General features: G+C 36.8%; 1 protein-coding gene across 5 annotated transcripts in view; it reads left to right on the forward strand.

The window, feature by feature from the left end:
- The window catches only part of LOC141917661 (transmembrane protein 161B-like), a 106,210-nt gene extending 95,991 nt beyond the window's left edge, over window positions 1–10,219 (forward strand). For all 5 annotated transcript variants that reach the window (XM_074811031.1, XM_074811034.1, XM_074811033.1 and 2 more), the window contains 4 exons: window positions 2,365–2,478; window positions 4,205–4,379; window positions 7,084–7,180; window positions 8,384–10,219. In XM_074811031.1, the coding sequence (XP_074667132.1) occupies window positions 2,365–2,478; window positions 4,205–4,379; window positions 7,084–7,180; window positions 8,384–8,661 (664 nt within the window). In that variant the 3' untranslated portion in view covers window positions 8,662–10,219. The remainder of the gene's footprint in view (window positions 1–2,364; window positions 2,479–4,204; window positions 4,380–7,083; window positions 7,181–8,383) is intronic.
- The last annotated feature ends 3,159 nt before the right edge of the window (window positions 10,220–13,378 follow it).

Consider the following 13,378-nt stretch of genomic DNA (forward strand, 5'->3'; position numbering starts at 1 on the left):
TAACTATCTGAAAGAAGAGGTGCAGCCACAGGGGTTTTTTTTTCCCTAAATGGGCCTTTGTTAATAAGATTAGATTAAGATACAAAGAAAAATCAGAAAGTGAAGAAATAGCTTCAGAAAGGCAGTCAATTTGAAACACATCAAAAGGGAATCTAAAACTCAGTGAAAACTTCTGTTAATAAATATTGAATTTAGAGTAACATATAGGAAGTGCATTCAATTATTAAAGCTTTTATGGATTTAAAATGAAAAGTAAATTAAAATTGTCCTTTTCAGTATTTCTTACATTATGATGACCCAGAATATATAATAAGGCTCAGAGTTTAGTACCAGTTTAAAGGAACATTTTAATTTTCAGCTGTTCTTGAGTTTGGAAGTAAAATGTTCTCTTATATTTAACTATTTCTCTTCATCATTCTCTGGTTGAGGGAACAACTCCAAATGTCTTTCATAAATCATAACCTCTGAATATTTAATGCATGTTACTGACACAAATTCTGCAGTATAGGCCATTGTGATCATTTAGTCTGGCCACTTTCATAAGAAAACCATTAGATTTTCTGGTATTTAAATTATTTATGCTCAAACTGAAGTGTATTTTTTCAAAAAAATGCTCCATTAAAAAATTAAATTATGTTTAAAAGTGGATCCTTTACTCTTGATAAATTGTTAACCAATTACTTTGTATCAGATTTGCACTCTTATTGTAGTTGATGCTTAATTAAGTTTCAGTCTATGTGTAGACTGTGATCAAGTCGCCTCTTAAACTCACGAGTTTTTAATTTTTATGGTGTTCAATATTTTAAAATTTCTTGTGCCTTTTCTGTAACCATCCTCTAATTTTCTAACATCTATTTTGATCTGTGGACATGAGATCTTAGGCTGAAATGTAAAATCTCTGAAACAGGACTTCATTAATCAAGAGGGTAATTAATATCCACTAGTATGGGGTTATGAAAAAAAAAAAATCTTGTCTAACTTGATGTTTAGGGGATATTAGAACTGATTATTAAAGATAACATTGTGCAGCACCAAGCAAATTCTTTTTAAAGGTCTACCAATACTTTGACTATTAAACTGGAACAACATAAAAATAACACTGAATGGATTAAAACTTGGTCAGATATCAATGTAGTTAGGTAATGCAATTATAAACAAAGAGTCATTGATGAGTGATTGTTTCTAATGTGCTCTGAAAAGATCACTATTTGCCCATAGTGGTGTTTTTTTGTCAGTGACTGCAGTTGTTTGACAGTGACTAAAGGGGAGTAGTAAATGAGGATGACATGTCATTGATACAAAGCTGTTTAATTTGGGTGGGGGGAAAACAATGCCTTTCCATATAAGGTAAATAAGTCATACATTTGTAAAAGAAAAAATGCACAAGCCATAATTACAGAATGGGAGACTTATAGGGAGTAGTGACTTAAAAAAAATAATTAGAGATTAGGCAAATGATGAATTGGCACTTCAGTAATGTGGTAAAAATTATTAACATGAATCTTGCATATATAAATAGGGAATAAATTTTTGGATAAAATAAAATTAAAATAATCTGGTGTCAATTTTAGTTTCAGTCACCTGTTTGGTTTTCCTTTAGCAGCATCCTTCCCCATATATATTTTGGAGTTCTCTTAATCAAGTCATACCATTTTCCTACACATTCACTCCATTTCCAGAGCCTGCTTCAAGAGTCTTTCAGCCTTTCTACCTCTACTCAAATAAACACAAAGTGGTTCTTGCCACTCTTCGGCACATTCCAGTCCACTAATCCAATAGGCTGTCTTAAGTAGAAGCTCATTTAACAAGTTACTGAAATGCTTTGGACTGCTCCTCAAGGTTCCTAAGTAAAAATCTTCATTAAACTGAATGATCTGACCTGTGAAAAGTGTTTCTCCTGGTCTGTATAGATAATAAAAGTTAATCTGAGTACATTTTTAATAAAGAAAAAAAATCACTAATATAGCAGCATGTTTTTAAGATACTCACCCTCTAGATTGAAACAGTAATAGCTACTGCAGTTTGGTATTATGCCATTGTATGGAAATTTTCAACAACTGTCTTTTACTATAGTGTGGTATAATGCTTGTAGTTCCTTTGGTTAGTTTGTTCAAATATCTGGAAAACTTGATTTATTCCGAAGAGCACTTTTTTTAAACCACAACCAGTGTGATTTCACAGTATGCAATATTACTGTTTTGTTGACACTTAAGTCATACTTATAAAAAAAGGGAAGTAATTATCTTATTTACTTTTCCTCCCCTATTTTAAAATTTGTATTACTCTTCTGTAATCTCTACCACCAGTTTCAACAGTATGGTAACTGTATTTAATAACCCACTCACTTTTTTTTTCCTCTTCCAGAACACTGCTACATATAAACTTCTTGGCACCTTTATTTATGGTTCTGCTGTGGGTAAAACCAATCACAAAGGACTACATTATGAACCCACCTTTGGGCAAAGAGAGCGTACCTTTGTAAGATTCCCTTTAAAAATTCTTTCTGGGGTATTGAGGATAAAACCTTAAGTCTAAGTAGTGCCCTGTAAAAGTCATAGCAACATGGAAAACTTAAAATTGTGGCTGTGACTAGCATCTATCGTGAAAGGTATTGCAGAAGTTCCAACTGAGCTATAAAGGGCTTCTGTTTAGGAAGAATAAGAATTAGTTGCAGAGTGTTGAATACGATGAAGAATGGTAAGGCAGTGGTTCCTAGAGAGCTACTGTCTTCTGGCATCTCTGTGTCAGAGTTCTGTGTTGTTCTTCCTAGGGATAGAATACCATGTAATTGCCAGCTTCTATTACCTTACATCTTACTGGCATAAGAGAGAAGTAATTTCACTGAAGACAACTGAGATGATACATTGGTATGAGAACTGACATAAGGTTCTTGGTACTATGAGACTTGTCTTAAAATCTATGTGTAGATGAAGTGCACATGAAATTTGATAGCTAAAATATTTTAAGGCACAAAAAGGGAAAGAATTTTCAGGAGCAATTATATCTGAAATCAATATTATAAAATTGCATAGGTGATTGTCATTCTCACTTTATTAACAAATAATTCAAAATAGTATTCAAATAGAATTGAAACTGATGATTTGCTGTCACTTTTACTGCTTTCTGGATCTAAAAGATCCTTGTAAGATAACTCTGATCACTGAGCTATTGCAAATACATAATTTTTGTGTTTCCCTTTTACTCTTCAGTTAATGAAAGTTGTGCTGTAGCAATGTATCTAAGGCAGTTGAAGATGTTATCTAGAACTATATATCTCAAAGCTTGGAATTATCTGAAAGAGCCTGCTTTTTAGAGTCCTGTCTTCATTGCTCAGAATTCAAGCATTTAATAGCTGTTCTTCTTTGCAGACAAATGAATACTAATTTGGATCTTATGCTGTAATAGGGCTACCAAAAAGTAGCAGTGTGGTGGGTTGACCTTGGCTAGCCACCAGGTGCCCATCAAGCCGCTCTATCACTCCCCCTCCTCAACTAGACAGGGGGAGAAAAATATGATGAAAGGCTCGTGGGTTGGGATAAGGACAGGTAGATCACTCAGCAATTACCATCACGGGCAAAACAGAATCAACTGGGGGAAATTAATTTAATTTATTTCCAATCAAGTCAGAGTAGGATAATGAGAAATAAGAACAAATCTAAAACACCTGCAGGGGCACAACCTGCATCACCATGGTCTTCACCATGGGCTACAGGGGAACCTCTACTCCCTCACCTGGAGCACCTACTCCTTCTTCACTGACCTTGGTGTCTGCAGAGTTGTTTCTCTCACCTATTCTCACTCCTCTCTCCCAGCTGCTGTTGCTCAGCAGTTTTTTCTCCTTCTTAAATATGTTATCACAGAGGTGCTACTACTGTTGCTGATTGGCTCAGCCTTGGCCAGTGGTGGGTCCATGTTGGAGCTGGCTGGCATTGGTTCTGTCAGACATGGGGGCAGCTTCTAGCATCTTTTTGTAGGAGCCACCCCTTTATCTCCCACTACCAAAACCTTGCCACACAAACCCAATATAAGCAGTAAAGACAATAGGGGGGAGAAGTGAATATTACTTGCACATGAAGTCTATAACTATGGATTGTGCGTAACTATTTTTAACAATATGCTTAAGGATTTCTTTACAGATGATACAAACAAATAACTGTAGCGGTAAGTGACCTTTGGAAAACAACATTACCCTTTTTATTTACAGAATGTCAGAAGATACATTTGATACCATGCGGTTGTGGATTATAATTCTGTTGTGTGCTTTACGGTTGGCTATGATGCGCAGTCACTTACAGGCCTATCTGAATTTAGCCCAGAAATGCGTGGATCAGATGAAAAAGGAAGCTGGCAGAATAAGTACAATTGATTTACAAAAAATGGTAAGTATAATGGCACTAAGGTTGCATATATTTGGGTTCTCTCTCTATGCAAATATTTTTCATAGAAAAACATAAGCATCTAGTTTGTTGTTTTCCTTGGCACCAGAACTGAAACTTGAGTGAAGCTTCCTAAACTATATCCTTTATAAAAATAGCACCATTACAGCAAAATTCTGCAACCCAAAATATGCAACGATACATCATCCATATTATTCAGATGCTTTGTCTTAAGTTGTTCTAAGAGATCCCATCATGAAGTATTCTTTACAAATATCTTGGCAAACCTTACATTTATCATGATGAGTGTTTCTGTTCAGCATGAATTGAACCTGGGGAGTGTATAGGATAAGTGGTGACTTCTTAGCTGCAGCATGGAAAAAAAAAAAAAGTCAGATTTAGATAGAAGGGCAAAATACTGTTGCCTAATTCCAACTGTAATTTTTAAATTAAGGCAAAATTTAAGATAGGATGGTTATATTTTGAGTTAAAATAAGACATGTTTAGTTCTCAAATGCCTAGACGTAAAACCATCTGCCCATCTTGTTACTGTGGCAAGTGATAAAAGGAAAAGATTTCCTTGAGGCTTTTTTTTTTTTAATAAAAGTAATTAAAAAAAAAGTCATCAGAAGAAATAGATAGAAATTTGTAAGCTTGATATAGAGTGGTTGTGTGTTTCCTGCAGAATGAATTTATTTTTAGTGTTGCATGATAGTGCTGCCTGATAATCTTGCTGAGTCAGGGTGTATTCCAGAAGGAATATTGAAGTATGCTTCCTCTCTGGTTTTTGACTATCACTACTATAATCTTGTCTTTATTATTTCAAATATGTAGTTACAAACCAAGTGACTGGCATTGGACTTCAGAAAAAAGGTTAGGAAATACAGCTAGCAACAATTGTTTATGACAGAACTGTTCTAGTTGTTGTGAATGCATAATTTTAGTTTTGGGAGCTTTCATCTTATTGATAAAATAATAATGCCTTCTGTATGTGGTGTTTCCTAAATCCGTTCATCCAGTACTTTGAATATTTTCTCTTTAAGAAGCTCGGTGTTAAAGGCTTTCACCAGACTGTGGGTACCTCTAGGCTTGCTTTATTAACAACTCAGAGTTGGGCCACCACCTCAGTGAGTGGCAACAGCTAACAAAAAGCACCCTCTATATATATGATATAACATACAATACAAAGAGTCTCTGGTGATTTTCCAGGAACTTCCAGCTCTCAAATCATTATCAATTTCAAAAGTCCATTGTATTCCATAGTTTTGACTAGTTCTATTCATTCTGTTCTAATTCCTCTTTGGACACCACTGCTCGCTGATGCAGTCTTTGGTCATCATGGTTACTTATCTTCTGAACAATAGTCATCATAATTCACTTTTAGACTTCTGAGAAAAGACTCAAAATGTTCTATTTAACATATACTTAATCTATGTCTAGCTTTTCTAAGTTGCTTAAACTGTCAGTATTGTTCCTAGAGCACCTGTGCTCTATTAATTAAACCTATAAAACAATATCTATTTATTAATTATTCCCGCTAATAATAATATCCTAAGAGAAAAGAGTTTTCTAAAGATTGTTCCTTTTACACTCAGGGCCACTAAATTTAGTCCTATCTGTTTTTACTAGCCATGCCTGCTTTCTTTTCTTCTGGTGCTTTTGCCAGTAAAGTCTTTCCTATCTGTCTCCTACAATGATCATTACTTTTTTTATTAGCTCTTTTCATCATATGCCATCAATTATCTTAAAATATTTTGTCTCATGCTTTTTCTTCTGTCAGTGTTTTACTGCTTTTTTTTCTCATGGTAGTTTTTTGATGTTTGATCATCTCAAAGCCCTTTGAGGTTTTAGAGCTATTTCCAAACATGTCAGGGCTGCCTTCACCTTTTTTTGCCATCCTGTATTCTGTACTTTTCTAAAATCCAGTTAACTTTATTTTACTGCTTGCTTGCTATTGATTTTATGACCTTTTTTTTTTCCCTTTTTCATTTGATCTAGCTTTTAGGTCAACAGTTTATGTAAAATATGTAATCTTGAGAAAGCTGGAACAGATTGGGAGCAGGGGGAGTGATAAATCTGAGTGGTTTTCAATGAACCATAATGTGTACCTGAAATAAAGATCATTTAAATGCTTTGTTATTGATGAACTGCTAATGAAAATTCCTCTTGTCATTGTTTTTAAAGTACTGCTGTTTTTCATTTGGAAACCCTACAAATATCTCACTTTGAAAAGGGACTGCAATATTAACTGGTTTCATTTACTTTTGATCAGGCTGTGGACTGTTTCTACAGTCACAGTACTTCATTTTTGAAATGGGATTTAGTTTGTAAATCACTTGAGGTAATCATAGATTTACCTTTGAGATGGCTTACAAAATTCTAGTGTTTTCAAATATGAATATTTGAATTATAGCATTCAGTTTGCATAAGCAAAATTAATCTTGTGTTAAAGAACCACTACTTTTAACTATTTTCTTCCAGCAATTCCTCTTGGGATTGTAAGTGTCCTGAAACTAGAATTCATTATAGGGATCACTTCTTCATTAGGTCTTTTGAAGACAATATTTCACATACTAAAACATGCTATAAAACTTTTTTGCATAAGAACTGTTTTTTTTTAATTAATTGCTTGTTTTTCCTAAGCATATACATAAAGGTTTGCTTTGATCACCCAGAACTCATGAATTACTCTTTTCTATTTTCCCAGGTGGCTCGGGTATTCTGTTATCTTTGTGTAATTGCACTGCAGTATGTTGCACCATTGGTAATGGTCCTTCACGCAACTCTGCTTTTGAAAACACTAGGTAGGCAAAATTTGATGAAAAAAAACCTGTGTTCTATTCTATATAGGGCACTTATATTTTCAGTCTACTAAAAAAAAATTAGAATCTAGTCCAACCCTCCTGCTCAAGCAGGCAGCTACAGCAGGTTGCCCCGGACCGTGTCTAGTCAAATTTTGAGTATCTCCAAGGAGGGAGAATCCACAACCCCTCTGGGCAACCTGTTCCAGTGTTTGACTATGCTCACAGTAACAGTTTTTTCTTGTGTTCAGATGGAATTCTCTGTGTTTTAATTTGTGCCCATTGTCTCTTGTCCTGTCAGTGGGCAGTACTGAGAAGAGCCTGGTTCCCTCTTCTTCATTCCCTCCCATCAGGTATTTATATGGAGTAATAAGATCCCCCTGAGCCTTCTCTTCTCCAGGCTGAACAGTCCCAGCTCTCTCAATCTCTGCTCATATGAAAGATGCTACAGTCCCTTCATCTTTTTGGCCCTGTGCTGAACTCTCTCCAGTATGTCCAGGTTACTCTTGTACTGGAGGACACAGGACTCCAGGTGTGGACTCACCAGTGCTGAGTACAGAGGAAGGCTCACCTCCCCCAACCTGCTGGCAAACAGCTGATAAACAGATTTTAAGCTGTGTTCTTGCTGCTTTTGACATCTTTCAACAATGAGCTGTATAAAGCATTGGTTTTTTTAACCTTATGAATATCTCTTTGGGGTTTTTTTCAATATTTCAAATTTAAGTGGACTTTTTGAACAGAAATTGTAAGATGTGGAGTTTATTTCATTATTGGGAGATCTGATGTCACTGTTTTTTCTTTCTTTTGAGGGATGTCTTCCACAGCCTATCATGCAGCAGCATTTATTTTGCCAAATGTGACTAGAAAGGAATAGGCATTATTAGTCTGTGATTCATTCCATACTAAAATAGACATCTACATCTGGTGAGATGAATCACATCCAGCACTGACAGGGCCCCAAGGCAACTGATTCACATGTAAAAGTTAGGATGTCAAAAGGTAAGGTGAATCCTACCCTGATAGCTTACTAGTATTATCAGGAAGCCATGTGAATGGACACAGTTAGCATTTACTAATTTATAAGTAAAATTTTGTCTTTTTTTTGTGTTTGAGAAATATATAAGATGATCTATAGAGTTGCTAGAAATAACAGAACTTAAAATCTAATTCTACAAATATCTTATGTGTTACTCTGTTTTTTAACAGGTAATTATTCTTGGGGCATCTACCCAGAATCTAATTCTGACACTGCAGTAGAAAACAATCTGCTTCCCAGTTCAGTTTATTCTGAGTCTCCATCTGTTGATGGAAAGATGAAAGTAACTGTAGTGCAAATAACAATGGCTTTGGGAAGCCTAAAGAATATTTTCACTCCTCTCCTATTCCGAGGACTCTTGTCTTTCCTCACCTGGTGGATTGCTGCTTGCCTCTTTTCCACAAGCCTCTTTGGGCTTTTCTATCACCAGTACCTGAATGTGGCATAAACCGATCAACTGACAAAGCAAGTATGAGGTCAAATTCTAGATACAAGACCAAGTACCCAAGAGAAGATGAAGAAAAAACTATATATGAAGAAAAAACATCAGCATTTATTCTTAAACATTTATTCTGTGTTCTCAGGGTGAATATTCTTATAATGTTTGAAGTCACAACTGGATTTGTTACTTTTTGTTACTGAAATGGTAGGTAACTAATTGAATTATGGTACTGGGATTGACTGACATTATTGTGAGGCGGGTATTGGTGGACATGTTAAAAAGATAATACCTCAGAGCATATTTGTTTCTATAAACAGCAAGTCATCCTCAATATTTTTGTATTTTAAGAATCAAGAGTCAGTGACTGAACTATGTTAGTAGGATACCATATATGCTAATGCTGGCTGCTTAGTAAGTAAAATCTTGAAACAGCCATACAATGGAACAGTAGGGGAATCTTAAAAAAATTGTTGGATAGCTATTGATCACTTTTTCTCCATGAAAAATGAAATAATCCAACAGGGCAAAAGAGATACTGTATATTACAGTAAAGGAAGCTGTATAAAACTTAAATTTAACATAGGAATAGATGTGTGAACCTGGCAGGTATTGCTGCCTAAATATATGCATGAATGCTTGTGCAGTAAGAAGGGTGTTATAAATATTATTTCAGTCCCTGCAGTCATTTTGAAGTAATGGCTGTGGGACACTTGGGTCTTTTAATTTTCTTCTTTTCAGGTAACAGATAAATTCCATTGAATTCACAAAATAATTGAAGTAGATTAGTGACACCAATCAATAATTTCAAAACAAAACAGTTTAATCCTGCTGACTGATATATCTGTGTAATGTACATATGAAAACTATTAAATATTGAATCTTTATTTTAAACTGCTAAATGTATGTTACAAGGCAGTGAGATGGATATATATGTGTATCTAGTAATTTTAAGATCCTTTTTGAAATGAATTTTTTTTTGGCGGTTCACTTGAAAGGGCTATTTGTTTTTGGTGCCTCTATAAAGGTACTTACCTATATTAAAAAAACTGTTAATCTTGATGTTTCTGCTCTGTCAGATCATCATCGTTTGCCAGTCTAATCTGTGTTAACTTGGCCATACAGTAATAAGTAATAACTTTTGACTTCAGAAATAGATTTTCTGTATAATAAAGCAGATATAGTAAGGAGGAGCAAAGCATTAACTTGACAAGTTTTGTTTAGTTGGAAGGATAGATCCTAAGTATAAAAACATTGTTAAGCAAACTAGAATGACATTTTTTCATGATTCATGTAATCAGAAAACAAGAATGGGAATTTATATGCAGTAGCATTTTTTAAAAGTTAATATTACACTGTAAAGAGTTCTCTGTTTAACTAATATTTGCTATTTTTATGTTACTGTTTTTTTACTCTTGAATTTGTGTAAAGCTTTGGCATATAAGCATTTATAAATGGAAAAACTTAAATACTTAATCCATTGCAAGCTACCATATGGGGAAGCAAAATGTCAGTAAACGCAGAAAATTAAAGATTTAAGCTGGCGATAAACTGTTGCTACACTGAATGTTTTTAAAGTTATTTATTAGTTTATTAAGTTGCACTTACTGATACAAGGAAAAGATGTATATACACTAGCTTGTACCTTCTGCATGCATTTGAGATGTCAGAACACCTTGCATGATTCTAGCAGTTTCATTGCAGTATAGTATTTCAGTGCTACTGGTACTGTAAGCTTTGTTTTTTCACACCACCTTTTTGTAACTAATGGTGACAAACACTCAACTGTGCAAAATGGCCTAAAGAATAGTTGATTTCATAGAGTCAGATCTTGAAACATCCCTAAGAAATGTCATTCAGACCAATAGAATGCCAAAATATGACAGGTCCAGCAATACTGGACCCCCTTTCTGTTAGTTTGAGATATGTGATTAGTAATGGAATTAATAAGGACAGCTTTTAAGTTACAGTTAGATATCCATGGTTAATGTTTCATACAGGAAAATAATAAAACATAGTGCAGTGTCTTGTGAACTTGGCCCAAGAAGCTCATTAGATAGATTAGATGTAACCTATTATTGCAATCTGAAGGATAGAAATGAACTTCAGATACTGGAGAAAGCTTCAAAATAATGCTAAAAGTAACAGAATTTCTGTTGCCATAGATGTTTATTTTGAAAGTTCATAACGGAAAGTGAGCTATAGTTATATAAAATTTAATTCAGCAAAGGTAATTGTGTGTGTGTGGTTGATCTTCACAGAGCTTTTGATAAGTATGTACGCTGCCTTATTCTTCAAAGGTCACACATTAAGGCATTAAGACATTAAGATCAACACTTCTGGCTATTGCTGCTTCATTGTTCCACAGAACTGAATGGTTGACCTTCTGGTCAGCAATTTGATCTGAGTGGGAAATGATCTTTCTTTGGATTCATTTAATCCTTACATGAGTCTGTTGTGGTTTGAGCCCAGAGGGCAACTGAGCACCATGCAGCCACTTGCTCACTCCTTCCCCCTCAGGAATGGGAAGGAGAAAATAAAGCAAAAGGCTTAGGAATCAAGGTAAGGACAGGGAGGGATGACTCACACATTATGGTCATGGGGAAGAAAGAATGTCAGTTTAATTCAAACACTAACACCACCACTTAAAAACCAGAGTAGGACAGTGAGAAGTATTACCACATCTTAAAAACACCTTCCTTCCCCCCCCCCCTTCCCTTTTTCCCAGGCTCAGCTTTACTCCTCATTTCTCTACCTCCTCCCTCTGAGTGGCACAGGGGGGCTAGGGAATAGGGGGTGCAGTCAGACCCTCACATGGTGTTTCTATTGTTCTTTCCTCAGGGGGAGGACTCCTCATGCTCTTCCCCTGCTCTAGCATGGGGTCCTTCTCACAGGAGACAGTCTTCCATGAACTTCCTCCAAGGTGGGTCCCTCCCACAGGTTGCAGCTCTTCACAAACTGCTCCAGCATGGGTCCCTCCTGTGGGCTGCAGTCCTCCCAGCAATGAACTGCTCCAGCTTGGGCTTCCCTCAGAGTCCCAGCCTTCTTCGGGTGCAGCCACCTGCTCTGGTGTGGGGTCCTCTGTGGGCTGCAGGTGGGCATCTGCTCCACCATGGGCTGCGGGGGGACAGCCTGCCCTCTCACCACAGGCTGCAGGGGGATGTCTGCTCTTGACACACCTCCCCCCCTTCCTTCTTCTTTCTTCCATTGACCCTGGTGTTTGCATAGGTGTCTCCCTCACAACTCCACACAACTCTCACTCCTCCCAGATTCTCCTTCTTAAATATGTTATCACAGAGGTGCAGCCACCATCGCTAATTGGCTCGGCCTTGGCCAGAGGCGGGTCCCATTTGGAGCCGGGGGAGCTTTGAGAAGCTTCTCACAAGGGGCCACCGCTGTAGCCCCCTCCCCTGCTACCAAAAAACCCTGCCACACACACAAACCCAACACAGAGTCCAGGAGGCTTATTTAAAAACTAAAATATAGCAGTAAATGTCTTTGAAATGTGTGGTGACACAGGAACTAGAGGGAGCACATTGCTATAGTGGTAAGCAATGTTTTTTACAACTACCTGATATACTCAAAAGTGACTTATAAAGAAAAATAGCAGGCCCCTGTTTTCTGTTTGAACATTAACTTGGTTTTCCTGATAAGTTTTTGAACAGTTTTGAAATGCTATCCTTCATGTTTTGGCATATGATGCAATTTGTGCATTTATTTGTTATCCAGAAAAACTAAATTTAACCCACAATTAATTTTGTCCCTACAAAGTTACTCAAATGTTTTGCCTAAAATTGAAGAGTTAAACACACAGTGAAAATAGAAAATGTTGAATGAAAATGAGGCCCCAAAAACTGTGTGTTCTGTTGGGGAAATCTTTCTATTATAGCTGAGTAAAATCTTAATAGCAGAAGGCAATAGCAGGTTGCTTGTATCCTAAATCAAATATTAAAGGTGAATGTTTACCATAATGAGTAAGACTCTTATTTTCAGCATCTGCAGCCTAAATTTTAAATACCAAATGATAAATTAAGAGCAATATTTTGACCTTACTAATATTTACTCTAAAGAGCATATAGGCAACAAGAATTGTATCTAAATGCTAGATCTTGTTAAGCAAGCTGATGTAGTCAGTCTATACTTCAAAGTGACATTTGATCAACTTTTACTTTAGAGAGATCTGCCATGCTTTGTGGCTTTGGCAATGCATATACTGAAATTGACGGCTGTGTTGGGTTTGTGTGTGGCGGGATTTTGGTAGTGGGGAAGTGGCTAAAATGGTGGCTCCTGTGAGAAGCTTCTTGAAGCTCCCCTGCCTCCAAGTTGGACCCACCTTTGCATCAAGCTCGGGCCAATTATCGATGGTGGCTGTGCCTCTGCGATAATGTATTTAAGAAGGGGAATCTGGGAGGAGGAGTTGGAGTTATGAGGAGGAGTTGTGAGCAGAACATCTGTGTGAACACCAAAGTCAGTGGAAGAAAGGAAGAGAAGGCAAGGGAAATGTGCTGGAGCAGACTTCCCTGTATCCCATGGTGAGACAGCAGGGCCACCCCCCTGCCACCCATGGAGGTCTACGGTGAAGCAGATGCCGATTTGTGGCCTGTGGGGGTCCCACGCCAACCCGGGTGACTGCACCTGAAGAAGGCTGGGATACTATGGGGAGGAGACCCCGCTGTTGTAGTTCATCACTGGGAGGATTGCAACACGTGGGAGTGACCCACATGCC

This window comes from Strix aluco, chromosome W (genome assembly GCF_031877795.1).
Source record: "Strix aluco isolate bStrAlu1 chromosome W, bStrAlu1.hap1, whole genome shotgun sequence".
In the NCBI taxonomy this organism is placed as follows: Eukaryota; Metazoa; Chordata; class Aves; order Strigiformes; family Strigidae; genus Strix; species Strix aluco.